Raw genomic sequence first — 27,410 nt, forward strand, 5'->3', positions numbered from 1 at the left:
GGATGGTGCCCAGCCCCACTTTCCACGGGGACCTCATAGTGTAGGTGTACCCATGGTGAGTCTGACAGAACATCCCTTGCCAGCCGGGAATCTGCAGGGCACAGTGGAAACAGGCTTGGGCCTGTTTCTTGATAAACCTGAGTTCAAATCCCTGCCCTGCCACCAGCCAGCTGCCGGGGTGGAGCTGGCCCATGAGAGCAGAGTGTACAGATGCTTTCCTGGTGCCACGTTCAGTGACATCACACGTTCAGTGATGTCCAGAGGTGTTTGACACTTTTTGTTTGTTTGTTTCTTTGTTTTTGCGGTACGCGGGCCTCTCACTGTTGTGGCCTCTCCCGTTGCGGAGCACAGGCTCCGGACGCACAGGCTCAGCGGCCGTGGCTCACGGGCCCAGCCGCTCCGCGACATGTGGGCTCCTCCCAGACCGGGGCACGAACCCGTGTCCCCTGCATCGGCAGGCGGACTCTCAAGCACTGCGCCACCAGGGAAGCCCGTGTTTGACACCTTGAAGCCTTTTCTCTGCTTCAGATCAGCCGTGCTGGGAGTATTCACCCCACAGAGGTCCACAAACACCCCAGAACAGAGCACTTTCTATGGCAGAGCTGGTTGTTGATCGTTACCAGCTCACCACTAGACAAGGTTTTCACAGCTGTGAAATGGGGATGATGGTAAAGATGATGACGATGGTAGTGCCTCTGTGGTTGGGATACAGGTTTGAATCAGTGTAAATATACCGCAAATAATGAGGTGTAATTATACCGCAAATAATGAGGATTTAAGCAATGTACAAGTTTATTTCTCTCTCCTGTGGAAGTCTGAGCAGTTACCTCTGTTTCTGTCGCCTTTCCCTAGGGCTCATTCACCTTTCTGTTACAGCATCGGCTCACTCAGCCTCTGCTCTGACTCTCCTTGTCCCCAGTTTGGGGAGACTCTTCTCTTCTGGGGCATAAGGCTGTGCTGTGACTCCCTGTGCTTCCCTCTGCCCTGAATCCAGAGGTGTTTCATACTTTGAAGCCTTTTCACTGCTTCTTGGAAAACATCCCTTTCCTGACGCAACGAGGTCAAAATGATGGAATGAAAAGAAGGGGTGTATGTGGGGGTTTTTGAGGGGGAGCATTGGTTAATATGTTAAAATAATATCCTTCTGCATCAGGAGCTGGGAGGTAGAGTCACAGAGTGACCGACCGCAAAGGCCCCAGCAATGAGGATGCTGACAACCATGATAGTAACAGTTGTGCCAGGAGCACGCGCAGGCAGCGCTGTAAGAACGGCAAACAGATGGAGCTAGAGCATGTATTACGCACTGATCCTTATGACAACCCTAAGAGTGGGTACAGTATTATGCCCATTTATCAGATGAGGAAATCGAGGCTCAGGGATGACAGGGACGTGTCCAGACTCAGAGAGCTAGTACATGGTGGAGCCACTGCTCCACCCCCTCACAGAGGAGACGCTGAGACCTGGAGAGGAAGGTGACACAGCAGGTGCGTGGAGGACCTGAGGGGCCCTGGGACCCACCCGCTGCCCCTTCTGAGCACTGCTTCACCCCAAGCATCCCCCGCTAACCCTTCAAGGCATTTATTTAGATTCGTGGGTCACCCCTCACACCACCATCAAAAAAAACAAAAAACAAAAAACCCTGTCTTCAGAAAGCACATAATATTTCCTGCAGGAAGTACTTCAAATTAAAGAAGACAGTCATCTAGTGACATTTGAGTATTTCCTTTTCTTTCAATACAAAGCTCAGCCTCCCTGGATGAACCTGGGCTGCCTCCCCGGTGGTCTGCTCTTAGCCTTGGCTGCTTTTCCTCAATTCCCTTCCTCCCTACCTACCCCACTCTCCCTTCCCTCCCTTCTGACATTCTTTGGGATACTTTGTGCCAACGCTGTGCTAGACCCTGAGGCTACAAGTGGAGAAGGAGATAAACTCCACCCTTCTTATCTCTGAGTTTAAAGTGTTTGTGGGGAGACCAATGATTAAACAGATTGAAAACCAGTAGCGGTGCTACTCTGTTCTGAGCGCTCCCTCTGTGCCAGGTCCTGGGCTTCTGACCTCACAACAACCAATGGGGCGGTGGGAGCTGTCCTACGGTCATTCCTACCACCACTGTCCTGCCCATGGCCACGTAGAAAACTCCAGATCACAGAGATTCAGAGCGGGTGAGCTGTCCATTCATAACAGAGCTGGGCTCAGCCACGATCCCGCCTCACTGCAGGGCCCAAGGTCTCAGTTGTGCCCAAAGCATCCTCTTGTCCTCGCATGTTTTCTGCCAGGAAGCACGGTGGTTAGGGGGACAAAGGGTCACAGGCGTTGCCGTAACCGAGCGTTAGCCACTCACCAGACAGCTGCCAGGACCCTGCAGGCCGTTTATTTTCATTGGCGAACCTGGTGGAGAGGGCTGCATTTGTGCAAGGACCCGGCTTTTTGCAGAACGGCCACACAGCACAGCAGAAAGACAGGTAGACCTGCGCTGGATCCCAGCTACCTCTCTGAGAGGCGAGCGCGTCCTGTGGGCTTTTGAGATGCAGCTCCAGCATCGCTTCCTCCTGTGAAGCCTCTGCTGGTCCCGACACAAGTGAATCTCAACCCTGTTTGTACACTCTGATCACCGGGCAACTTGAAACTCCCCTGGTGACTTCAGGGAGCCTCCACATGGAGAACCACTGGCTAGATCAGAGGTTAAACCTACTATCTCCCGGAAGCCAAGTCCAGGCCACCACCTGCTGTACATAACCGTCTATTAAACAATGTGCCCATTCGTTTGCATATTGTCTGCGGCTGCTTTCCAACTGCAAGGGCAGTTGAATAGTTGTGACAGAGATCATGTGGTACGCAAGGGCTCACATATTTACCATCTAGACCTTTAGAGAAAAAGTTTGCCAACCCCTGGTCTAGACAGTCACCCTTATTCAACCTTCGTAATGTCCTTCTAGCTTAAAACTTAGTACATGAAGTTGTGATTATTGGTTCATGTGTATAGTAGGTGTGAGCATCTCAAGGGTGGGGACTTCGAGCTGTCCCTGTGGCCCCCAGCTCAGCAGGTGCCCACTAACTGGCAGCTGTTCTTATATGTTGACTATTGAACTTTGGGCTTCTTAGCAGCAAGGTTTGGGTGACCAGGGACGGGGCTTACCATGCCAGGTGGGGCTGTTCTCTCCTAAAGCATCAGCTCCTTTACTCGCTGGCCCCTCTCCCCAGGGCGGGGCTCCCAGCAGAGCCTAAGGAGGTGCCCAGCACGAGGCCTGGAGGAAGATGATCTCAGGATAAGAAGCTATGAGAACTGGGAGTTGGAGTAGATCAAGGAATGGGTTCAAGGTTGAGGCTGTGAAATGCAGGAGGATGTGGGAGGCCCAGTACTTGGCTGGGCTGGTATCTATTGACCCGGAGGTTCTAGCCGTGGCCAGGAAGGTGGTGTCCGGGATGAAATGGGCTCAGTTATCTGCTGCAGCCTCCTATCCAGTGTTTGAATCCAGTTGCACCTTCTTATTTTTATTTTTTTAAATAAATTTATTTATGTATTTATTTTTGGCTGCATTGGGTCTTCAGTGCTGCATGCGGGCTTTCTCTCTAGTTGTAGCGAGCAGGGGCTACTCTTCGTTGAGGTGCACGGGCTTCTCATTGCAGTGGCTTCTCTTGATGCAGAGCACGGGCTCTAGGTGCCCGGGCTTCAGTAGTTGTGGCATGTGGGCTCAGTAGTTGTGGCTCACGGGCTGTAGAGCACAGGCTCAGTAGTGGTGGCGCACGGGCTTAGTTGCTCCACGGCATGTGGCATCTTCCCGGACCAGGGCTCGAACCCGTGTCCCCTGCATTGGCAGGTGGATTCTTAACCACTCCACCACCAGGGAAGTCCCCAGTTGCACCTTCTTGACTGGGCATTCTCCTGCCTCTAGCACCTCTGCAGAAGGGAAACTCACCCCCTTGCTAGATGCACATGCACCATTACTTGGAAGAGTGAACAAACTGGAAAACACCTAAATGTCTATCAATAGGTTATTGAATATTCATTATTCTTTCATGTACAACTATGAGGAAAGATGAGCGGGACTTATGTGTACTGATATAAAAAGACATTGGAACTTTAAGGGTAAGTTAAAAAATCAGATTACAGGGCTTCCCTGGTGGCGCAGTGGTTGAGAGTCCGCCTGCCGATGCAGGGGACATGGGTTCGTGCCCCGGTCCAGGAAGATCCCACATGCCGCGGAGCGGCTGGGCCCGTGAGCCATGGCTGCTGAGCCTGCACGTCCGGAGCCTGTGCTCTGCAATGGGAGAGGCCAAAATAGTGAGAGGCCGGCATACCGCAAAAAAAAAAAAAAAAAAAAAAAACCCAACCAAACAAACAAAAATACATCTTCCCTTATACTGAACCTCCCTTGAACCTTCCTATAGCGTCAGTTATCTATAGGATATCTGCCTTCCTATAGCATCTACACTCAGGCCTTTGTTCTGCCATCTGGGGCTTCCTAGGCCACAGAAGGTCCTTGTTAATAAGATTTGTGTTCAGAGTTTGTCTCCTGGGAAGCACAGGCCTAGCCCCTGGTGCAGACATTATCGTAGGCAATCCTGAAGTGTGTTATTTAATGCATGGCATTTTCTAACTCGTGTGCGTGCTTGACTTCCTACTTGACTAGAAGCTCTTTGAGGGCAGAGACTATGAAGTAGACATTTCCACCCTCTGCAGCATCTGGTACAGACTACACAGAGCAGGGCCTCAGGAAATCCCTGCTGAATGCGTGAATGAACAGTGTTAGGAGACCCAAATTATCATTGCATAGGTAATTTCTTTCCCTTCTACTGGGGACACTTCTGGCTTTGCTTGCTTGTCAGTCACCGCCTGCCCCATGTCTCCTCTAGCCCCAAGCTTCTGGACACAGCTATGCAACTAGGAATAAGAGGTGATGGGAAGTGTCAGAAAACAGGGGTGGGGCATTTGCTTTGGAAAGAATTGAGACATCCTTACGTGAGAGAAAAGAGGAGAGCGGTGGAAAGGAGAGGACGGTGGGGAAATGGGAAGACACCATGCTGGGGGCACTGGAGAGAGCGTAGGGGGCACTGAAAGTGAGATGTGAGATGAGAGATGTTCTAGGACAGCTGCAAGGCAAGTAAAAGCAAAGCAAGGGATAGAGGGCCGATGTCAAGGTGCAGGGCCACAGATAAGGAATCGGGGGTGCTTTCAGTGTTCTTTAGGACATACAGTAATGGTTGGAATTGTTTCTACTTTGGAGGCGTAGGTTATGTTTGTCTAAAGGTGAGGCACGTGTGGACTGGACCTCGTGGAGCTCTGGAATGTATTTGGGTTACACATGGATGAGTGCCATGTGGGACTGTGGCCCTGCCCATTCTCTGGCTCAGCCATTGGTGGGATGGGGGTGAGGTTCTAGGTCTGGAACTGTGTTGGAGAATCTGCAGCTGCTTTCACTCTGACCCTTCCTCTGCTCTGTGCTTGTCATCCCATCCCCGGCCAGGCCAGTAGAGACAGCTCCCTCTGGAACTGCAGTGATCTTGAGATGCCAGAGGAGAAATTCTCACAGTGGTTGGTGGGAAAGAGCACTGTGGCAGAGGTCAGAAGACCAGGGCTTTGTTTCTATGTATGTAGAAACATCTTTAGGGAATGTTTTGATTTAGTTAAAGAAAGTGACGCAGCTAATAAAAGTCCTTTGCCCCCAAATCAGGAAATAGGGCTAAGTTCAAAAAGAAGGTTCTAGATTTAATCCACTATATTCTCACTATCTGGGGTTAATCACCACTAACCCTTTGGTATATGTTCTGGCAAGTAATGTTTTGTGCATATTCGTGTGTAATTTTTAAGCAAATCAAACTGTACACATTCTCGTGTCACATGCTATTTGCACGTGATTGAACATCTTTTTGTGAGAGCACGTAGGTTTGCATCCCTATTCTGCCTCTAATTTATCAGCTGCATGGCACCTGATTGGTCACATCACCTTTCAATACCTCAGTTTCTTCATCAATAAAATGGAAAGATAACGATGCCCATCTCACAGGGCCGTGGGAAGGACCCCGTGGGACAATGGGCCAAGTTGCTTCACAAAATGTTCCCCAGAGGGGCGGGGCTGCACTTTTCCAGGTCCTGGGTCTCTGCCAGCTCAGCCTGCTTTCTCTTACACCGGCTTTTGGCTTCTTTTCTTTCCAGGATGGAGAAGGGGGATGGGCACGAGGAGGAGGACCTTCACTTGGATTGCCGCCACGAGAGATACCCTGCCCGTAAGTGGCCTCACCTGCAGGAGCCAGTGCTGCAGATCCATGAGCCGTCTGAGAAGAGAGGACCCTGGAGATGGGCCAGGCCAACTTCTCCCTGCCCCCCTGCATTCTTCCCCAGACACATACTGCAGATGGCGAAACTGAGGCTGGGGTCTTAGCAGAGCAAGTCTTCCGCACCCAGCAGCCACAGCCCTTGCAATGGGGTCGGAATGCTAAGGAAGCAAGAGGGACATGGGGGTGCCTTAAAGACAGGCAGGCGAACCACAGCTCCATCCAGGCTGGGGTTAGCCATTGGCTGGAAGGGACAACAGCTCTGGGGCAGAACTAGCCAAGTCAGGGAGGTGATAGCTCACAAGATCTGTTTGAGCAGTGGATACTTGCGGCAGCTCAGAATGCACTGACTTCATATGCCTCACTGTGGGGGTCAGAATCTAGGGCTCCTATTCAGAAAACAGATGTCTGGACCAGAAAGCAAAGGGGAGGTCAAAGGAGAGAAAGGCCTTGCTCTGCACAGAAAAGAAAGGAGCTGAGGCTAAAGTTAAAGTGACAGAATCTCATCCGAGCCTGCTGAATGCACACCCCATGCTCCCTGCCCACCCCACTCTGTACTAAGGGCTTTTTATGCCTGATCTCCTGTTCTTGCTGACCGCCAACCCCTACAGCCGGGATTACTAACCACACGTTGCAGAAATGAGGGCTCAGAGAAGTGGAGCAACTTGCCTAAGGTCACACAGCTTAGCTAGTCAGTGGCAGAGCCGTTAGAGCAGGTGCTGTCTGTGCCCTGCCTGTATCTCTCAGGCCTTTTAGGAAGCTACAGTGCCTCCCAGCTGCCAGTATCTGCATCTCTGTGCCTGGGGGCTTGCCCCACCTCCACCCACAGAAGGCAGGAAGTGCCAGGGAAGCTGCCATGTAGATACCCTGGCTCCCTCGCCCCTTGAGTGGTATCGCCCCAAGGTGTGTGATTTGCAGGATTAGCCAGGTTTACCAGGTCTAGCAGCTGCCTGGGTTGGCCGCCTTCCTTCCCCTGGGCCATGTCCCCTGCTCTGTCAAGTTTCCCTGCATCTTTGTAGTGTCACCCCTTTGCTCCAATTCCTATCTCAGGGTTTGCTTCTGGGGAATCTGAACTAAGACAGCAGAGATTTAAACTCAGGTTTGTCTGCCCCCAACCCCTGGGATCCTAGTAACGGAGTGAGAAATGGCTCTGCTGAGAGGAGAAGATGGAGGTGGGTGAAGGAGCCTGGGAGGAGGCCCGGCTGGAGAGGAGGAGAGGGTCTGGTCTTCACGCTGAGGGAAGAGGCTCCTGTAGGAGACACCAGCCCAGGAAGATGTCCAGAATGCTAACTGCCTGACCGAGGAACTGGGGTGGATGCTGGACCCACAGACTGTGGCTTCATGGCAGGTGTCAGGGTGGGGGCCTTCCTGGAGGAAGGGGTCAGGAGCCAGGGCATGGAGGAGGCTGGGGAGCGCCTGCCTCAGGGATAACAGAAGAGAGCAGGAATCCACCAGAGGGGTTCAGGCAGCACATGGTAGGGACACAGGCTGAGAGCCTTGGCACGTTCCAGAGTGCCACTGGCTCCCCTGCTTGGGCTGGAGCCCCCTGAGGCCCCTGCAGAGTGAGCAGGAAGCCCTGGGTGGAAAGAGGTCGTGGGGCTTGTCTTGGGGGCAGCTAGGGAGCTGGGAGGAGGAAAGGCCAGATCCCTGAGGGCTGAGGATGGAAGAAAGAGTCCAGAGAGCAAATCTGGCCCTGAAAGCGAGCCCTGGGATGGAAAGTGAGGACAGCCAGCGTCGGCGGAGCCGCAGAAGCCCTCCACCCCCAACCCAGCCCCTCACCTCTGTCCTGGCATCCACTTCACCTCCCAAGCATCACATGCATTCCCCAGGTCAACAGCCTGCAGAGAATTCCATCTTTCGTGCCCTCGGCAAATACTGAGCTGTGCAGACCCTCCGTGCTGGCACTGGAGCTGCAGCCGGGAGCCAGAGCAGGCAGAGCTCCTGCCTTGTGGGGTGGGAGTCTAGAGGGAGGGAGAATCAAGAAAGAAGTGAACTCCGAAACAAACATGGTGATGTCAGGTGCTAAGGAACGTGATGATAAAGAGTGATCGGGGGCGGCCTCTTTAGAGCCACCTCTTTGAGGGGCCGCTGGAGCTGGGGCCTAAGGAAATAGAAGGAGTCAGCCAAACAAAGAGCCTTCCAGGCAGAGGGGCCTGCAGGTGCCAAGTCTCCACAGCAGCCAGCACTGGAGGCCACGTGGCCGGAGCAGGGAGAGCGATGGGGGGTGGGGATTGGGATGCGGGAGGAGATGGGGCTGGGGGGCCCATGAGGCAGGACCATGGGAAGGAGCTGGCTCTGCAGTGGGGGGGAGGGGCATTTTGAGCGCGGAAGAGACTTGCCCAGATTATTAATCTGTATCTGTATCTGTATCTGTAGCTATATCTGTGTCTACATCATCTTTACCTATATCCACATCTATCCATCCCTCCTTCCATCCATCTGCAATGTGGGAAAAGGATGGGAGGGGAGGAGGAGTAGAGGCCAGCAGACCAGCTTAGATGCTGTCCCCTCATCCCCCGGAGTGACGGTGGCCTGACCTGTGACAACAGAGATAAAAGTGGGAGGATACAAGAATTTTTTGCTGGAAGAGTCGTCTGAGTGCTTTGTTTGTGCTCCTCTGGAGGCAGATCCTGAGATAAGGATCCAACAGCAAGTACCTTATTTGGGTGATCCCAGAAAATACAAATAGGTGCCAGGGAGGCAGACTAAGTGGGGAAAGGCAGATGGCAGGTGGAAGCCATGTTCCAGGCTGGTTATCACTGTACGCCCTGCTGGGTGACTTGGGGAGCCAGTGCAGAGCACACGGTCTGAGTTTTCCCTCCGGACATGACAGTAGCTCTCCTCAGGTGTTGTTTGAAGGCTGCTGGGGTAGGGTACGGTGAGTGAATTCTCCTGGGGCGGGTGGAGAAAGCCCTGGCGCCGTAGGAGGTCAGCAGCCTGCTCCACTGGGAGGGAGGGCGCACCCACAGCATCAGCTTGGGTGACTTGAGGTGACGGATGGAGGAGGCCAGGAACCTAAGATATGCACAGAACTTTCAGGGCAGCAATCAAGGGCCAGATGTCACCCACTGATGGACCTGGAGAGGACAAGTTTGAGGGGCGTGTAGGGTTGAGAACAGAGATGGTTGAAGCTGGGGGACTTTTGAGACCATCGAGGGAGATTGTGTGGGGTGGGGAGAGGTGGAGAAGCCACGAAGTCCTAACACCCTGGGGCTCAAAGAGAAGCATGGAAGCCAGTGGGGAAGGGTCTGTGGCTCCCACAGGTTTTCCAGGTCCCAGCCTCTCGGGGAAGAAAGGAACCTCAGAGTCCCCAGCACCTCTGCCATGTGTGCAGGTAGCCGAGTTATCCGGATGGCTGTCTTTCCCCGGGGACCAGCGGAGGCGCTGGCGTCTCAGAGTCACAACAGTGAGGAAGAGGTAGACCCCATCTGCTGTCGGAGCTGACGGGGGAGGCACCGAATGTGGGCTGGGCACACCCCATCTGCCAGACCCCAGGCAGCGTTTGGGGATGCGGGGCCCAGCCACCTGTGGACTGGGTCCTCACATGGTTCATGGGCTGGAGAGCAGCCTGATCAGACCGTCTAGGGAAATGACACCGTCTCCAGAATGCGGCCTCTTAGCTGCTAGTGGGATTTTGGCCAAGAAAATGTTTTGGAAAGGCCTGGACAAGTTTTGCAACATTCCTCTACTGAGCAACTGCTCAGATCTGGTTGGTGTACTGACTTGCCAGCAGGATGCACGGGAGAGGAGGAGTGCCAGGAACCTGCATTATTAAGCACTTACTGTGTGCAGGTCCCGCTGAGCACTTCACAGCTGTCTCATCTGATGGCTGGCACAGCCCTGGGAAGGAGGGTTGATTGTTTTTATTGTGTAGACTGAGAGGCTGAGGCTCTGAGACGCAGATTGACTTTGTTGAGATCTATGGTCCCCCGGGCAGTACAACTCAGCTTGACGTGTAGATCTATTCCCTTATCCTGGGAACCAGGCCGTTCCTGCTCTGGCCCCCAAACTCTCCACCTCATTTCTTCCCACTCTCCCCTCCCTCATTCTGCTCCAGCCACCCTGGCCTTTCTCTTTCTTGAACATACAGAACTCATTCACTCCACAGGATCTTTGCATGTGCTCTTGTCTCCACCTGAAATGCTCTCCCTCTAAATCTTTGCATGACTGGCTTTGTCTCCCTTTTTTTAAATTTAATTAATTAATTTATTTATTTTTGGCTGTGTTGGGTCTTTGTTGCTGCATATGGGCTTTCTCTAGTAGTTCAGTAGTTGTGGCTCACAGGCTCTAGAGCACAGGCTCGGTAGTCGTGGTACACGGGCTTAGTTGCTCTGCGGCATGTGGGATCTTCCCGGGCCAAGGCTCGAACCCACGTCCCCTGCATTGGCAGGCAGATTCTTAACCACTGCGCCACCAGGGAAGTCCCTTGTCTCCTCTCTGAGCTTTTCCTCAGATCAGCTCCCCTAACCTGCACCAGCTTCCCCAGTCGACCTCATATCACTGTGTTTTCTTCATCATATCTGTACCTCTCTGAAATTATACTTACATACCTGGTTTTAGTTTTGTTGCCTTTCTCCGCTGGGTTCAATGAGATTAGGCACCCTGTCTTTTGTTTTGTTCACGCCTGTATCCTGAGAGCCTACAACAGTGGGTGGCACACAGTAGGTGCTGAATTGCCTCTCTAAACTTCTCATTTTCTCCCACCATATCCCACCCGAGAAGCCACTTTTACATAAAGAGTTACATGAACTTTTGGTTATCTTAACTGTTCCAAAAGTTGCTATTTTTTCTTGGGCTACTGTGATATAGATTCTGCCACATTTTTTTTTTTTCTTCCTGAGGAAAGAGTTTGCCTTTGAAACCTGCCTTTGGGGCTTTGCAGTGCCACCAGCTAGCTCGGGGGCACATCAGATGTGACATTTGATGGTGTCAATGCTGCCGTATGGTCCAGGTGTCTGCGTCTTCCTTTTAGGGACAACTGGGGTTTGCAGCTGATTGCAGCTGTCCAGTTCAATGCCCGAGACAAGCTTTTGATTTTGCCAGGTGTGTCTGTGAAGCTGGGCTGAGTGAAAGGCTGTCACTCGCCGGGTATAGAGGTGGCTTCTGGGAGCTCCATCTAGACGAGTCTCTGCCGCTGCTGCCCTCAAAATAGCAGAGGGAATTTCAAGGCAGACTTTTCTGGGCTCAGAGCAACTTGGCATTTTTATTAGATCAAAATCAAATCCAATATAGTACTGCTTGAGTCTGCTTCCTTTATTAAAATGGAAACAGAAAATATTTCTGAAATAAATATCAATGCCAACTTGCTGGGCACACAGACAGCCATGCAGCTTGGAGATACCTGAGACCCTGGCACTGGGGTAGAGAGAGCTGAGCCAGTGTCAGCATCAGAATCCCCTGGAGGGCTCCCTGAAACACAGATTGCCCGGTCCCACCCCAGAGTTTCTGGCTGAGGAGATCAGGGTGGGGCCTGGGATTCTGCATTTCCAGAGGCGCTGCTTCTGCCGCTCCACAGACCAAATTCTGAACTGCACTTGTCCCTGGGCTGCTGCCAGGAGGGAGTCTGCATTTTGTCACCTGTTTGGGCTATTCAGCAACTTCTGGGTGGAAACTGCTGCTTCTCGGGCCGATTCTCTTCCCATCCATCTTCCTAAGACACAAAATCATGTCTTCTCCACCCGCTTCCAGCCCCAAACCTTCCTGTGAGAGCATCCCTGGTGGGTGTCAGGTCCTGTGCCGACCCTCCTGGACATTCCCCGGGAAGCCTTCTCCAGCCATCCCGCTCGTGCTTCAGCTTTTCTTTCAGTCACTCATCACTCCTGGAATCCTCCTTTGCTAACTCTCTCCCCACTGGAATGGAAATGTCATGAGGACCAGGACCTTGTCACCACATTTGTGGGGCAGCCCCAGTGCCTAGCACGAGGCTGGTCCTCAGTACCTTTCCAGTGAATGGTTGAGCTCACTTTGTCTTCATGGGGTAGTTTCTCTGAGGACTATTTCCATTTTTAAAATCCATTCCATGGATTCCGAGCAACAATGTCATTTTCCTTGGCTCAGAAGCCTGGGCGACTCTAAGCTCAAGCTGTGTCGTAGTTCCTTATGCCCATTTTTGCCCAAGGCAGTGTTTCTGCAATCATCCCCAATCCTAAGAAACACTTGGGGACAGTTGTTAAAATAAAGATTTCCCTGGAGATCCCAATTCCTTGGTTTGGGGCAGGCCAGGAATTGGCTTCAGGTAAGTCTGATGATACAGCAGAAACCCCAGGTGCAGGATAAACCCTGTACCCCCCAGGGGCCTGCCGGGCCATTTACACCTGGCACCCAGCATCTTTGCAACTGCAGCCTTCCACTCCTCACCCCTCTAGCCCCGTGTACTGGGCTTTCCAGCCTCACAGACCATCTTGCTTTCCTCCAACCACCAACATCATGAGTTTTTTCACACCTCCTGAAAACCTCATTTACCTGCCAAGAACCTATTTCACACCCTGTTCCTTCCGCCTGAAATGACCTGCTCCCTGCCTCCCTTTGGCAAAAAAAAAACCCACAAAAAAACCAAACCCTACCAGTGGAATTGTGAGCTTCACAGTGCTTTCCAAGTCTAGCTCAGATGTCCAGCAATAGTAACCAGTCCCCTCTCCAGCCCCTAGCAGAGGTGATGTGTTCACCTCTGCATTTCCCTTCCCTGGCACTCGAGTAGATGAGGGAGAATTTTATAGTGGTTACAAGTCCAGCCTGTGGAGTGAGGCTGCCTAGGTTCAAATCCCAGCAGTAAGACCCTGGACAAGTCACTTAACCTGTCTGAGCCTGAGTTTCCTCATCTGTGTAATGGGCATAGTAATGGCACCTAACTCCCATTTCTGAGGATTAAATGAGCCAGTGAACACGAGGCACAGTGAATGGCTCCTGACACAGTGAGAGCTGGAGGCATGTTTGCTCTTGTCATCTCTTCCCCTCACTAGACTGTGAGCACCCAGAGGACAGGTCTGCATCTGACTCCTGTCTGCAGACCCAGCATCCAGATGGAGGCGGACACACAGTAGGTGCTCAACAAATGAGGAAATGAAGGAATCAGTGGCTCTGGGGAGAGGTGGCAGGTTCAGTGGACTCAGCCTGATCCCGAGTGTGGGAAAGAGGTGGAGAGAATGCCTTGGCCCAGGAAGGAGTCCCCAGCAGATGGACTCTAGTGAAGAGAGAGATGAGACCCCCATTCGATCTCCTAGGAGACAACCCATCCCCAAGGTAAACCAGAAAACCCAACCTTCCCCTCCACATGGATCCTACACAAATCCTTCCCAAATCCTCCAGCGTATTCATTCAACAAATCTATGCTCTCAGCACTGTGTGTGGAATTGTGCTGGGTGTCGAGGACACAGCGATGCATAAAAGCAGAGCTAGTCTGTGTCCTCATGTTCCATACAGCCTAGAAGAGGAAAACGGAAGGAAACAAGTAAACAGATATTACCAAATATGATGGAGTTTCTGAAGTGCCCTCAGCATGCAGATTTACAGAGCAGGGTTGACTTGGAGAGGCAGTCAGGGCGGCAATGGAAGAGGGATGATGGTGTCAGTAGCTGGAAGGGTCTCCAAAGCCAGACATCTCAGTGCCAACCTTGATTCATCTCCCCATCTCTCCCCACATCCCAGGTCTTTCTAGAGGTAAGGGTTCAAGGTTGGGCAGCCAGACAGCAGGCTCTGGATGGGCCCATGAGTCCTGGAGAGGGTTCTTCAGTACCTTGGACAGCAGGTGGAGAGGGTCCATCTGGCTCTTCTCTGATAGGCTGAGCTCCTATGGAGTCAAGAACGGCAATACCAGCCACCTGCCCACCCTCACTAATTCCTCTACTGGCTTTGGAGCACCTTGGACAAGTCACTTCCTCTGTGATCACCCCCATTTCTCTGTCTGCACACTTGTGATGCCGCTCTGGGTCTTGAAGGATCCTTCCAACCCAATGAATCCATTTTGGAACAGTAGATGTGATTTCACACAATTCAGCAGAGCTGAGAGCAGATCTCCCAGGATCTTGGTGCCTTGGAGAGAGTTCGAGACAGTGATTTCCCACTGAGGGATTGAGATGTTAGGACTGGAAGAGGCTGAATGTTAAAAAACTTCATGTTTGATATTTGGACCAAAAATGGAAGATAAATCACATCTTCTGAGAACCTCCTATGGGCTGAATACTCTGCTAAGCCTGGGAGGTTCCAAGGGAATTTGAACCCCATACTTGCTGCCAACCCTCTGAGTGAGACCTTGGATAGATCTCTTCCCACCTCTGGGCCTTGGCCACCTCATCTGTGAAGAGAGGTGGTTGAACCCAAACCCCCTCTATACTGGCATTTTAAAATTTTCACATCTCTCTGAGGTCACATAATGAAAGGCTTCTAGCAGGGGGCCTGCAGGGTCTGCTGACTCCTTAGTAACTAACATCCATTTGCGGGCCCAGAGAGGTGAAGTTACTTGTCAAAAGTCACACAGCTTTAAAAAAAAAAATAGGTTCACTCAGCTTGTCAGTGGTGGAGCCTGAATTTGAACCTTTGACTATCAGAATCCAAGTACAGTTCCCCACCCTGAGTCTGTACCCAAAGGAGGAGAGGCTGAGCAAAGAGACTCTCAAATGTACAGAATCTCAGGGAAGGTGGGCTGAGCACGTGCCTCCAGCTCAGGGATCGCTCCTTCTCCTCCCGCATGGTTTCTCCATTTGTTATAAAAAGTCAGCTCAGGACATGCTCTGTGCCCAGCCAGGTGCTGGGGGCTGCAGGCTCCGGGATGAAGCAGACCCACTCCCTGACGGCACTGAGTCCCCAGGTTAGTTGGGGAGACCCCGACAGCACAAAGGGACATGCACAGGGAGAGAAGGATGTGCAGCTTGCCGTGTGGGCACAGAGGCCCATGGAATGCTTCCCAGAGGAGGGCGCATTCACAAGTGAGGAGTGGGGGACTCAACGGCCAGAGGACAGCAGGGAAAGGTGCCGCAGCCGAGGGTCTGGAATGTGTGAAGCCACAGACCTGAGTCATGGGACAAAGATGCCGGCCGGGAAGTAGTCAGAGGTCAGAAATGGCCTCCTGTGGGCTGAGTCCAGCCTGAGAGATGCTGCTTGGCCCACAGACGGTTTTAAATGCTTTAAAAGCCTTAGTTGTCATCATTTAAAAGCCAGGAGATTTGATTTCAGAATCCCGATTTTCAGTTTCTCAGATCATTTTGGGAGATCACAGCCCACATTCCCCACAACAGTTAACCAAAGCTAAGGAAAGGCTGCTTCTGGCCACTTCACCCAATTATGTCATTTGCTTGGGCCAGTAGGCATTTTGAGGTGGGAATTCTCTGATTTACAGCATAAGGCTTTTTCTTTTTTCCTGGCTGGTGACTGGCCCCAAAGTAAAGGAACCAGGAGAAGGGAAGTGAGTGGGAAGTCGTGGTGGGCTGGTGGGGTGTATGGTGAGGACAGGGCTCCCCTCACTGTAAATGGCCCTGGGCCCCAAGCCCCTCCTGGGAGGCTAGAGAAGGGAGGAGGACCCCAGTCATCAGCGAATTGACCTGATTTTGACTCACAGAAGGATAAGGATCATGGCCCTTCTTTTTCCTTAAAATCACATGATCACTTTCTCTCTGTTCCAACAAACTCTCCAAGGTTCTGCCTGTTGGCAATGGTAAGCAGCTACAATCATTTCTAAATACTCATTTAGAAAAACAATCAAGGCTTTCTGAGCACCAAATATTTGCTTTTAGATTTAAAAAAAAATCCCAACACCTATATCTTGGCAGCAGGCACTTCCAAAGAATGCAACTGTTTCAGTGACTGGGGCCAAAACAAATGTTTTTCCTGAGGCCAAACGATTCCAGAATGTTTGGCAAATGTTTCCCACCCCTTTTAAGAATATAGTAAAATTAGCAAAGCACCAACATTAGAGAATATTAAAAACAGAAGAAACGCCAAAGGAAAAAAAAATCACGCATGCCCACTCCGCACAATTGGTACAACCATCCCCATCTTTGCCTGTTCCCTTCCAGCCTTTGTTATGGGGAAGAATCTCCCAATAGTCAGAGCTACTTTGGGGGTGGAGGAAGAGTGATGAGCTGTCTGTCCTTGGAGGAGTGCAAGCAGCCACTTGGCTTCAGCAGGAATTCCCACCTCAAGGGGCTTGCTCTGAAGGATGTCTGACCCTAAAGGATGAGAAGTATATCTGAGCATCCTTTAGAGCTCGGAGGGGGAAACAAACCAGCAGAGAACACATTTCTTTTAATGCTGAAGTTTCGAATCAGGAAGAAATTAATTCAACCCAGCAGGCCTGTAGCTGTGAATCCTAAGGCAGCTGCTTATGTTGGCTGAGTCTCAGTTTCCTCATCTGTAAAATGGGCTTAGGCTTGCGAGGACAGAACCTAGGACGGTGTGTAGACTATAAGCACTCTGTCACTGTTAGTTTTCCCCCTTGCCCTTTGAGCCAGTCCCACCCACCATGCCACGCAGTCTCTCCTCCCTGTGATCTCCTTTGTTCTTATCTTTCTGGCTCCATTGATTCACCATGGAATATTCTCCAAGGGTTGAGCCATTTTTCTCCTGGGCTGTCTAATCCTGGGGGGTGGGGGGGCAGCGCTGACAGAGCACCACTTGGAGTGGATGCTCCAAGAGAGGGAGACCCCTGAGGCTGGAGCGAGGATGTCCGGAGGGCTTCCTGTAGGAGGAGAAACTTGAGCTGGGCTTTGGGTGTTCAATTCAGCAGTAGGTAAAAGGGCATTTTAGGCAGGTCCCAGCTTGGAGATGGAAATGGGTCTGGTGTGTTAGGAAGACATGAAGGAGGTGCTTGGGTGAAGGCAAGGGAGCAAGCTTCCGAGAATCAAGAAAAACAGAAGAGTGAGCATGTTGGATCAGTCGAGCCTCCCAGCCCCTGTGCTTGCCCAGGCCGTCAAGAGCAGAGGGCCGTAGTGGGAGGCGGTAGAGTCTCTGCCCCATGTCTTGGCCCAGGGAGCTGCTCGGGGCCGGCTTTGGGATGTCCACGTACTTTCTCGCTGGCCTGAGGTCAAATACAGTTGGGGCCCAGGAGTCATCTTCACTGTTCTCCTTCTAACCATCCCACAGCTCCTCGAGCACGTGGGAGCACACAGCGGAGCCCAGGGAAGCCTGACGGGGTGGATGGCTGGGGGGCAGGTGAGGGTGTGGGTAGGTGAAGGGGGGGAGGATGGAAATTTGGTCGGTGGATGGCTTGAGTGGGGTGGGTGAATGTCAGGGCAGGTGGGTGTGCAGGGTTGGTGGTGGGGCAGTGTGAGATTGTTGGATGGGTATGTTGGTGAGTTAAGGGGTAGAGACTTGATGAGTTAGTGGATGTGTTGGCAGGTTGGGAAGCCGATGAGTAAGCGGGTGAGTTGGAGAGTGGCTGGGTGGCTGGATGGGTGGATGTTTCAGGTTATGGGCAGATGTGTGTGTGTGAAGCCAGGCTGGTGGGAGTATTATGGGGTGCTGGGGGGCTGGATGAGGCAGTGGTGGGCGTATGGGTGTTGAGAGGTGGGAGATGCTTGAGTGGGTTCTAGGGCTGTGCAGGCTCCTGGGTGTGTGTGTGTGTGTGAGTGATGGTGGATATGTTGGTGGGTTGGTGAGTGGATGGCAGCGGATACTGGCAGGTGGATGTCTAGGTGTTGGTGGACCGGTGGGCAGATGGGTGGGTGATGGGGGCATGGCAGAGGTGGAGAGCTGGGTGGGCGGATGGTGATACGGTGAGTGGGACAGTGGGTAGAGAGCTGGGTGCAGCTTGATAGATGGGTGGGTGGGGAGCTGGTGGGTGTCAGTGGGCCAATGGGGTGGGGGTGGAGGAAGGCAGCCGTTGGCACTGACCACGCCGTCTCTCGGCAGGATACCAGCCACACATGGGAGATTCCTGGCCCCGGAGCTCTGCACAGGAGGTGCCGGAGCTGAACCGCCAGTGCTGGGTCCTGGGGCACTGGGTGTGACAGCGACCAGCCTGGCTCCAGACCTCAGACCGTCATCGGCACCAGCCCCCTGCTGCAAGACCACTGGTCTGGCGCCTTTGGAAACCTGGTCTGTGTGGGACACGTGTGGCCTGCCCTGCCCACCACTGCCTGGGTCTCAGGGTCCTGGAAACGGGGCCAGGGCAGCCAGGGGGACTGCACAGGGCTGCACAGCGTGACTCTGGGACAGCAACTCCTAACTCTCGCCACCGCCACGTGCAGAGCCCTCCTGGGTGCAGCTGGGATGCAGGGAGAGACACAGACCTCGGCCACCGAAAACCTGGGACCCACGAGCCAGCCGGGAAGTTCAGGAGGTCCCCAGCGTGTGGAGCCCTGCGGAGGGCAGGGAATGGGTGGGGCTTCCTGAAGGAGGGGCAGTGGCGCTGGCACCAGGGGGATCACACAGCAGGCACACAGCAAGGGCTCAATAAATGCTTGTTGAATCTGTTTCCTTGCCGTGTGTGGAGGCCAGTTGCTCTCTGGGCCGTGGCTGCCCCCTTCTGGCCCCCCCCATCAGGTCCCTAAGGAACCTGAAGATGAAACAGCCCTGAGTGTGCTGGTCAGGGCCAGACATTGAAGCATGGGCAGGTGGGGCAAAGTGGGGAACCTGGAGCTGAGGCTAGGTCTGGGGGGTGGGGTCAGGATGGAGCCAGGCTGGCAGGCTGCCTTGTATTCCAGAGGGTGGGCGAGATGGGGGCCGGGCAGGTGGGAACTTTGGGTGGACAAGAGACAGGCCCTCAAACCCAGGCGCTAAGCTACCCTGCCTCCCACAGGGACCCTTTACCCTGTGTCTAGAGCCACATTTACATGGAATCTTAAGACTTAGGTGACTGGGGAAACATTCCTATTGTGAAGACGAGGGAACCTGGGGTCACAGAGATGACGTAACTTGCCCAAGATCACAGAGCTAGCAAGCGGCAGATGAGGGTTTGAACCAGGACTCCTGACTCCAAGAGGCCTCATCCCTTCCCAGAAGGATTTCTAGAGCTTTCCCTCAAGTAGAGAATATTTTTCATTCTTTCATAAACCCATCATCCAACCATCCATCATCCATTTTCCATCCATCCATCCACCTATCCAGCCAGCCAGCTAGCCACCCATCCATTCATCCATTATCCACCAATCAGTGGTCTTTCTTCCTTGTATCAGACAACCATCCATCATCCTTTCATGCATCACCCATCCTCATTATTCAACCATCCATCCATCCGTGTATCCATCTATCCAATGATATAATTCATTCTGCCCCTACTATGTGCCAGACACTGTGGTAGGCACTTGAGACAGGATACCGAACCATCCAGAGGGGGCATCTGTCCTCACAGAGCTCACAGATGGGCAGGACACATAACTAGACAGATGATGATATAGGACAGCGTGTGAAGTCCTCTGGGACCAGGCAGCCTGGATTTAGATCCCAGGTCCTCCACTTGAGACCTTGGGCAAGTTACCTGACCTCTCTGTGCCTCAACCCCATGGGCACATGGGGATCATCAGCACACCTACCTCTTGAAACTATTCTGAGGGTTAAAGGAGGGAATGTATACGAAGCATTTAGAACAGAGCCTGGCACACAAACGCTCTTGTCGGTGTTTGCTGTTACCTCAATGAGGGGAACTGAGGGTGGGGGGAAGCTGCAGGAGCCCAAAGGCAGCACCTGCTTGTTGCGGGGGGGAGTGGTGGTCAGGGGAGGCTCCTGTGGGAAAATGACATTTCAGCTGAGACATGAAGTTGTCTAGATGTCGGGCAGGCAAAAATGTAGAGGGCAAGAAAGTTGGGAACATTATAGGAACTTTAAGATAGTCTAGATGGCAGGTGCGGAGAGAAGGGAGAGCAGCGGAGGTGGTGAGAAATGTGGCAGCAGAGGTCGGTGGAGCCAGAGGGACTCTGAAGCCTCTTTAGGATGGAGCAGCAGGGGATGCTTTCAGCAGAGTGGGAAGCGCCCAGCTGTGCATTCCAGGAAGGTCCCGGCAGCTCTGGACAGAGAACAGATGCGGGAGGACGGCTCCCTTCCTCATCCTCACCACACCTGAAGGGAGAGAAGAGGGTGGGCTGCTTTAGCATGGAGGTCCTGGGATGGGACAGTGAGAGCAGATTCAGGAGCTCGTCAGCAGGGAAAATAGGCCGATGTGGGGGGAGGAGAGGGGGAAGTCAGCGATGACTCTCAGGTTATGGGCTGCGGGAGGCGGGGGCAGGGTCAGATGTGTTGAGTCTCAGGTGCCTGGGGGACACCCAGGTGGAGGTGTGTGATATCCATTCATTCATTCATTCATGCAGCTGTTAAGTCAGTGATTCTTTCATCCAGTAAATATTGCAGACCTACCGTGAGGGGTGGGAGCTGGGTCTGGGAGACAGACTGGGACCCAGATAAAAAGGCTTTGAATGTCAGGACAAGAGGGTCAGGCTTTGGCCTCTGGGCGAGAAGAAACCACAGCAGCAGAGTGAGGCTGGGCAGGGGCGTGTCCAAAGGGAAATCTGGCCCAGGGCCCCTTGGAGCTCTTTATTCTCACCCAGGATCCTTTCAAAGTTACAAGTGGACCACAGAGGTCCAGGAGATGATTTTCATTGACACATGGGAAAAATTTTAATCTATTTTAATAGTTGTGTTTATGTAAATGTGTATTAGGAAAAAAATGTATAACGGGCACATTAGTGCCATGATTTCACAGACGTTATTGCTTAAGATGAAACCAAAGTAGGCATTTAAGTTTAAAGAAAAAAAGTTGGCTTAAAGAAAAATATTAAATAAATAATCGTGGAAGTGGTATGTGATTATGGTACGCGGACGGCTCAAGCAAGGGCCATTCTTACCCACTGCTCAGGCCAGAGAGGGAGACGGGGAGGAGGGAGGAGGCCCATGGGGTGGCTCAGGCTTCAAGTCCTTTTGGGCACCTGCTGGGCAGCGGGGAGAAGTAGCTGTCTTTCAGTCTCACAGAGGTTGCAGCAAGAAGGCTGCAGGTTAGATTAAAGGAAGCACTTCCAGGCAGGCCAGGCGAATGGTCCCAATGAGTCCCTACTGAGAGTTACTGGAAGGGTTGTCTTCATGCAGGGAACAAATGCCACACTGTCTGTCTGAACTTGGGAGGAGGAAGGACCACCTGGTTTGAAAGCAGGGGTGCTGGGTGAGCACACAGAGGCTTGGATGGGGAGGCAAAGGCGCCCTCTTTCCGCCCCAGCAGACAACTTTCTCAGCTCCATCCCCTGCACTGAGCAGTCATGGATAGAATGACCATCCGTCTGTCCATGGATAGAATGGCCGTTGGCCTTGGATGTTGACCTTGACCCCCATAGGTTGGCCTGACCCACAGCCCAGAGTAGTTCTTATACAGCCTGTTCTGCCCCGGGCACCTGCCCCCAGCCTCCCTGAAGCCACACACCCTGGGCTTGTGTGTACACGCCAACCTCGACATTGTATAAGCTTGAGTTAGCAATTCGTACGTGCACAGCTGCTAACCCACCCTTGCCTGTGTGCTCCCGCTGGCCCTGAGCACGTGCTCATGTGGGCACGTGCTGGCCCTGGACATGTAACAGCCCTGGACCCGTGACTGCACATGCCCCGTGCCCTGAAATGAGGCTCTGCCCTTTTGTTTACTCACGTCACCCCCTTTCTCCCAAGGTGCCCTTGGGGCCATGGTCCTTCCCCTGCCCGGGGGCTAACGGGCAGGTCCAGGCCTCTGGAGGTCACTGGGCTGACTGCCCTCTTTGGCTGGTGGCTGTGATGAGCCATCCTCCCCGCCACCAGCACCAAAGCCAACCCGTCCTGGCCACACACTCCCTCAGGTAATGGAAGCGTCAACTTGATTCATGGCCATTTGTCCGCAGCAGCCAGGCCTGAGGACAAGGCACGCTGGGAGGCTCATCTCTGGGAAGAGCCGCTGCTTCCAAGGTGCCGACTCCTTGTTTGGGAGGAAGTGGGGACAGAGGAAAGCAGCTGGGGCTGCAGAGCTAGTTCAAATCCTGAGACCACCACTGACCTGCATTGGGCCTCATTCATCGAGAACTATTTGCCGAGGGGCTTCCGTGTGCCAGGCGGTGAGTGTGCACTGGAGCTGCCACGGTGAGTCAGAAAGACACTGACTCTATCCTCATGGAAAGTATATTCCAGGGAGGAGACAGAGATGACTTTAATAATTCTAACAAAAATATCAGTTCAGCTCCTGAGAAGCGCTGTGTAGGCGAACCATGGAAAGACCGGATTTAAACTGCAGGGGTGAGGGCGGGCCTCTCAGAGGAAGGGCCATGGCAACAGGGATTGAAGGATGAGGAAGGAGGCAACGAGGTGGTGTGGGCAGAAGTCACAGCATGTGCAAAGGCCCTGGGGTCGACATGAATGCCGTGTGGTTGTGTGTGACACTGGGACAGTATGCCTGGAGCTCCAGGCGAGGGCATGAGGGCTGCTACTGAGCAGGTGTCTGGGGTCAGAGTGTGTGGGGCCGTGTGGATTACGGCAAGTTTGGCCTTCACCTGGAAGGCTGCAGGGAACCTCTGATAGGAGGGTTTTAAGAGATGGACACATCAGCTCTGCGTTTTGGGAAGTTCATCCAGGTCTGGGAGATGGGGTGCAGGGCAGAGGCAGGGTGACCAGAGAGGAGCTGCTGCAGGTCCTGGAGGGAGATGGGGAGGCGGGGAGGGGCACCTGGACTGGGTTGGCCTTTCTCTGAGCCTCCCTTTGGGGCTTTGATACCGTGCAGGCAGGGATGCTGTAGGCCACATGAGGCCTTCGTGGAAACCAGGAAAGAGTGTCCTCTGAGTGGATGACTTAGAAAAGCTCCTGTCCCCAAAGCATGAGAGATGGGACCCTGGAGCACACAGCCTGGGAGGCCTGGAGTTTAGCTCCTCTCCCCCCTCCCCCCTCCCCCCTCCCCCAGGGCCTGTGGGCAGTGAAGGAATTACACTGCTGCGCTGGTGGACAGCCCCGCCGTGGGACCGAAGATAAATTCAGCCCAGCCGGACCACCAGTCATGAGGAAAAAACCAGTCTCCTCTGCGTGGGGATTTACTGCACAGACAGACAGGAAATCATGGCGCGGGACCTCTTCCCTGTGCCCGCACAGCCCGGCCCACCATACCCTGGAAATTGCTTCTCGGGCCACATTTCACCCCGGACTGACGCTGTCTGAGCCTCTGCCTTCGGGGAGGCCGGTGGCTGGGGGACGGCCAGAGGCCTGGCAGGGGAGCAGGCAGCGGCCAGGACTGGCCAGGACATTGGGGAGGGAGGGGCCCTGGGACTCGTGGGGCGGAGAGCGGGAAGGGGCCTCTGCTTGGGAGAAGTTCCATGGCATGAGGCCAAGATGGTGAGTCAGTGCACCAAGCCCCCTTCCCTGGACCCTGCTGACCCTCCCCCAGAACTTCCAGGGTGAGTGGATGGGTGTCAGGGGTGGGAGTTGCAGGCATGGGTGGGTTAGAGAGAGGAGACGAGGGATGGGCTCAGAGCAGGGACAAGAGCTGGTGGGGGAGGGGAGAGCACTCACTCTCTAAGGCCAGTGCCCTTTGAGGACGACCAGCTGAGGCTGGAGGGCATCCCGGAAGTTCAGGTGGGCGGAGCGGGAGAGAGTGCCGCGTTGCTCTGGTGAGGAGCCTCGGCCCGGAGCTGGGCAGCCCTGGGGTCCCATTTCAGCCCCCAGGCCACTCTCTTACTGTGAAAGCCTCAGTTTGCACACCTATAAAATGGGGGCAATCGGGCTTCCCTGGTGGCGCAGTGGTTGGGAGTCCGCCTGCCGAAGCAGGGGACACGGGTTCGTGCCCCGGTCCGGGAAGATCCCACATGCCGCGGAGCGGCTGGGCCCGTGAGCCATGGCTGCTGAGCCTGCGCATCCAGAGCCTGTGCTCCGCAACGGGAGAGGCCACAACAGTGAGAGGCCCGCGTACCGCAAAAAAAAAAGGGCAATCATGGAACTTAGCCAGCGTGCTCTCCCTCCCAGGAGATGCCCTAAGGGCACCCAGAGCGACTCCACGGATCAGGCACGGCTGGCACCCTGCGACCTGGGTAAGGAAGCTGAGGAAGCGCGGGGCATAAAGTCACTGGAGAAGGTCGCACAGCTAGGAGGTGGTGGGGCCTCACTTGAGCCCTGGCTGGCTGGCCCCAGGGCTGTTGCTCCCATCATCAGCACGCTGGGGAAAGGGTACTCTCGAGGTCTCGGTGTCTCACAGTGATACACACCATCAGTGACGAAACCCACAGAGCATCCAGCTTGGTACGGGCTTCGCATGCATTGGCTGTTATTATTTTTGTTGTCATTATCACAGAATATGACTACCAAAGGCTGCCCCTTCGGCAGGGGCTGAGTGGAGCAGTTTCCCAGAGGCTGGGAACCTGGAAGTGGTGTCGTGAGTGCCACGTAGAGGTCCAGGGACATGCCTGACCGCCAGCCCCATGGCACATTGGGACACACGACAGACACCTCGCCTGCTTCCCCTGGCCCCCTGGTCTGGGCCTGTTGCCTGACTGGATGTTTGAAGCTTGAGTCCCAGGCCCCCAGGAAAGCTCTCTGCCTGCCTAGGAGGCTGAGCCCCACCCCTGCCGGGCCCTACAGCACTGTCACCCCGTCCCCCCTGCTCTTCCACATGATCAAACTGTCTCTGTCTCAGGGGTGCCAAGTCGGATGCTGTGGAGTTGTGACATCGAGGCCAGTGAGGCAAAAGGGGCTGGTGGGGACTGTGGTGATCTGGGAGGAGCTGCCGGGCTCAGGGCCAGCTCTGGCTTTGGGGACCATCTGGTAATGTGGGATGAGAGCTGCCAGAGCTTCCAGTTTTTCCAGAGAAGCAGGGAATTGCCAGACCAGTGCAGCCAACCAACCCCGAGGAGGCTGAGCCTCCAGACTGTGAGCTGCTGTTCCACTCAGAGGCCAGGGGGTGACTGGAGCCTCAGGAAAGGGCCATCCTGGCTCCAGGTGGGGTGGGAGGTGAGGCCTGCGGAGGGACCCAGGGCATCTCAGCAAACATGTCTGGGCATGGGGCAGCTGTCACCTGTCTGGCTACAGAAAAAACAGCCTTGGCAGGCTCTGCGGGACCCTCTGGGCCCTTCTGAGGCCATGGTGCCAGTGCTGGAACTGTTTGGAGCCAAACAGACAGACAGAAGCAGGTCCTTCCCACTGTAGATCAGAGAAGGCAGGCCCCCAGGGCACGGAGGCCTGGGGGAGGCTCCCCTGGGAGCCTGTGCCTGCTCTTCCTTAATCCTCTTGTCAGCTGTGGCCAAGATTCATTCCCAGCAGACCATGCCTGGGTGCCAACAAGCCCCTGCGTGGTCTGGGTGCCAACTGACGGCTCTGGTTTGGGGCTGATTTACACCCCTGTGTTTACAGGGTCGGGGTGGGATGCAGGGAACAAGAAGCGGGATGTGGAGAGAGAGGAAGGCCTCTGTTCTCCAGGAGGGCTGGGGGTGGGGACTGTAGCTCCAGTCGGCAAAGGTTACCCCACTGACCCCTGCCTTTCTGCCCCTGGGCATTGAGGGGCGGGGCTGAGGTCTCAGGAATAATCTCCTCCCTCCCTTTACCTCCCTGGAGAGGCAAGGAGGGCTGGGGGGAACCAGCCCTGGGCACTCATGGAGCCAGGGGTCAGGGACTGAAAGCTCCCGGGGGCCAGGAAGGGAGGGAGGGCTGATGTTCAGGTTGAGCTGGGGTGGACGGTCAGCTACGCGGGACTTGTAACCGGATTTATTTGGCTCACTCAATGTTTACTTTAACTTAAACAATTTAGAGCCAACATTTAAAAGTCTGATTTCACATTAAAAATAATGAAAACACCTGGATTCCTGGCTTCCCTTAAAACCCCTGAAGATCTGGCCTTGCAGGACCCTGGGTGCTGAGCTGCAGCTGCCCCCTAGAAGGGGCCCATGCTGCCCTGTTGACCAGGTCCTTGAAGGCCAGCTTTGCTCCCCGACGTTGCTTGCCTGGCTCCTGAGCAACAAGGACCCAGGCCCAGGGCCCTGGCTGGTGGCTGGAGAGGCTTAGAAGTTGGGATGCCCGGCCAGCCTCACAGCCCACAGCTGGAGTGCAGGAAGGGCTGGCCTGCATTCAGGGTCTCCAGGGCTGGTGCAGAGACACAAGCCCTGGCAACACCAGGGTGGCTGACAGAGCAGGGCCCTTCTGTCTTCACAGGAACTCAGAGGGGAGCAGGGGCTGGGGCGGGCCCCCTAGAGGCCCTGCCATCTTCCCTACATTCGGGCAGGACAGAGGCCCTCTCCCCTCTCACTGGTTCAGTGGAGGGAGGTGGGGTCTCCAGAGGGCCCTCTTACCTAGTGCCAATGCAATTGCTGGCAACCAAGCTGTAGTCTAGACCCCTGGCCCCTTCGACTGAACCTTCTTCCCACTCAATGGCTGCTTTAACCAGATGCCAATGCTCACCCCTAAGGGACGCAGGGGCGTGGGGAACTGCAGGAGGAGCCAGCAATCCAGCATCTGGGGGCTGGGCTTTCAGAATCCACACATGCTGAGGGGAAACCCCAGGGCCCAGGGAATTTCACCCCATCTCAGCTCTCCCTTGGTTATCTCAGGATTTGTGTATTGACTAATAGCTCCCCAAGCTGTGTGTCTTGGGCAAGTTACTCAACCTCTCTGTGCCCTGGTTCCCTTGTCTGTAAAAGGGGGATCATAATCATACCTACCCTACAGGGTTGCATGTGGATGAAATGAGTTAGTTCCAGGCAGGTAATAACCACTATAAACGTACAGGCTTCTATTACCTGGCCAGGACCACGACCCCATTTGCAGGTGGGAAAACAGAACAGCCAGCCTCCAGTGGACTCTGACTCAGTTCTTGGCGGCAACACAGGCTCCCTCTGTCTGACCCCAAATCCAGTGCATCAGACCATATTCTTAACAACATCTTTTATTGATTTTGCAAGAGGAAAAAATAGAAAGTTATTTTAGAGTTAATGCCTGTACAGCTTTTTCCCCCCCTAAATTGCATGGTACATACAATTATTCTAAACATCAACTGAGACTCCAGGAGCAAGTGTGTGCGGTGTTCGTGCAATCTCCCGGACACGTCTGACCTGTAAACGTGCCTCGGCGGGGATGGAAGGCTGGGCTACCCTGAAAGCCACGGCACTGGTTTTGGTCACTAAAAGCTGGTCAGGTCTCCTGGGAGCCCCGAGGCCCCGGAGGCACTTGCCACATCTGGGAAGTGAGCAGGGCAGCCGGGGGCTTGCAAGCTACAGAAATGATGGATCTTCTCCGGGAGAAA

The 27,410-nt window shown here is 54.0% G+C and overlaps 1 protein-coding gene across 5 annotated transcripts in view; it reads left to right on the forward strand.

The window, feature by feature from the left end:
• Window positions 1-18,345, forward strand: part of GSG1L (GSG1 like) — a gene marked incomplete at its 5' end in the record, with an annotated part of 224,864 nt that extends 206,519 nt beyond the window's left edge. For all 5 annotated transcript variants that reach the window (XM_082644048.1, XM_082644049.1, XM_082644052.1 and 2 more), the window contains 2 exons: window positions 6,153-6,223; window positions 18,113-18,345. In XM_082644048.1, coding sequence (XP_082500174.1) covers window positions 6,153-6,223; window positions 18,113-18,210 — 169 coding nt within the window. In that variant the 3' untranslated portion in view covers window positions 18,211-18,345. The remainder of the gene's footprint in view (window positions 1-6,152; window positions 6,224-18,112) is intronic.
• Window positions 18,346-27,410: the final 9,065 nt, after the last annotated feature.

The sequence above is a fragment of the Mesoplodon mirus genome, assembly GCF_964341445.2.
Source record: "Mesoplodon mirus genome assembly, chromosome: 15".
Taxonomy (NCBI): domain Eukaryota; kingdom Metazoa; phylum Chordata; class Mammalia; order Artiodactyla; family Ziphiidae; genus Mesoplodon; species Mesoplodon mirus.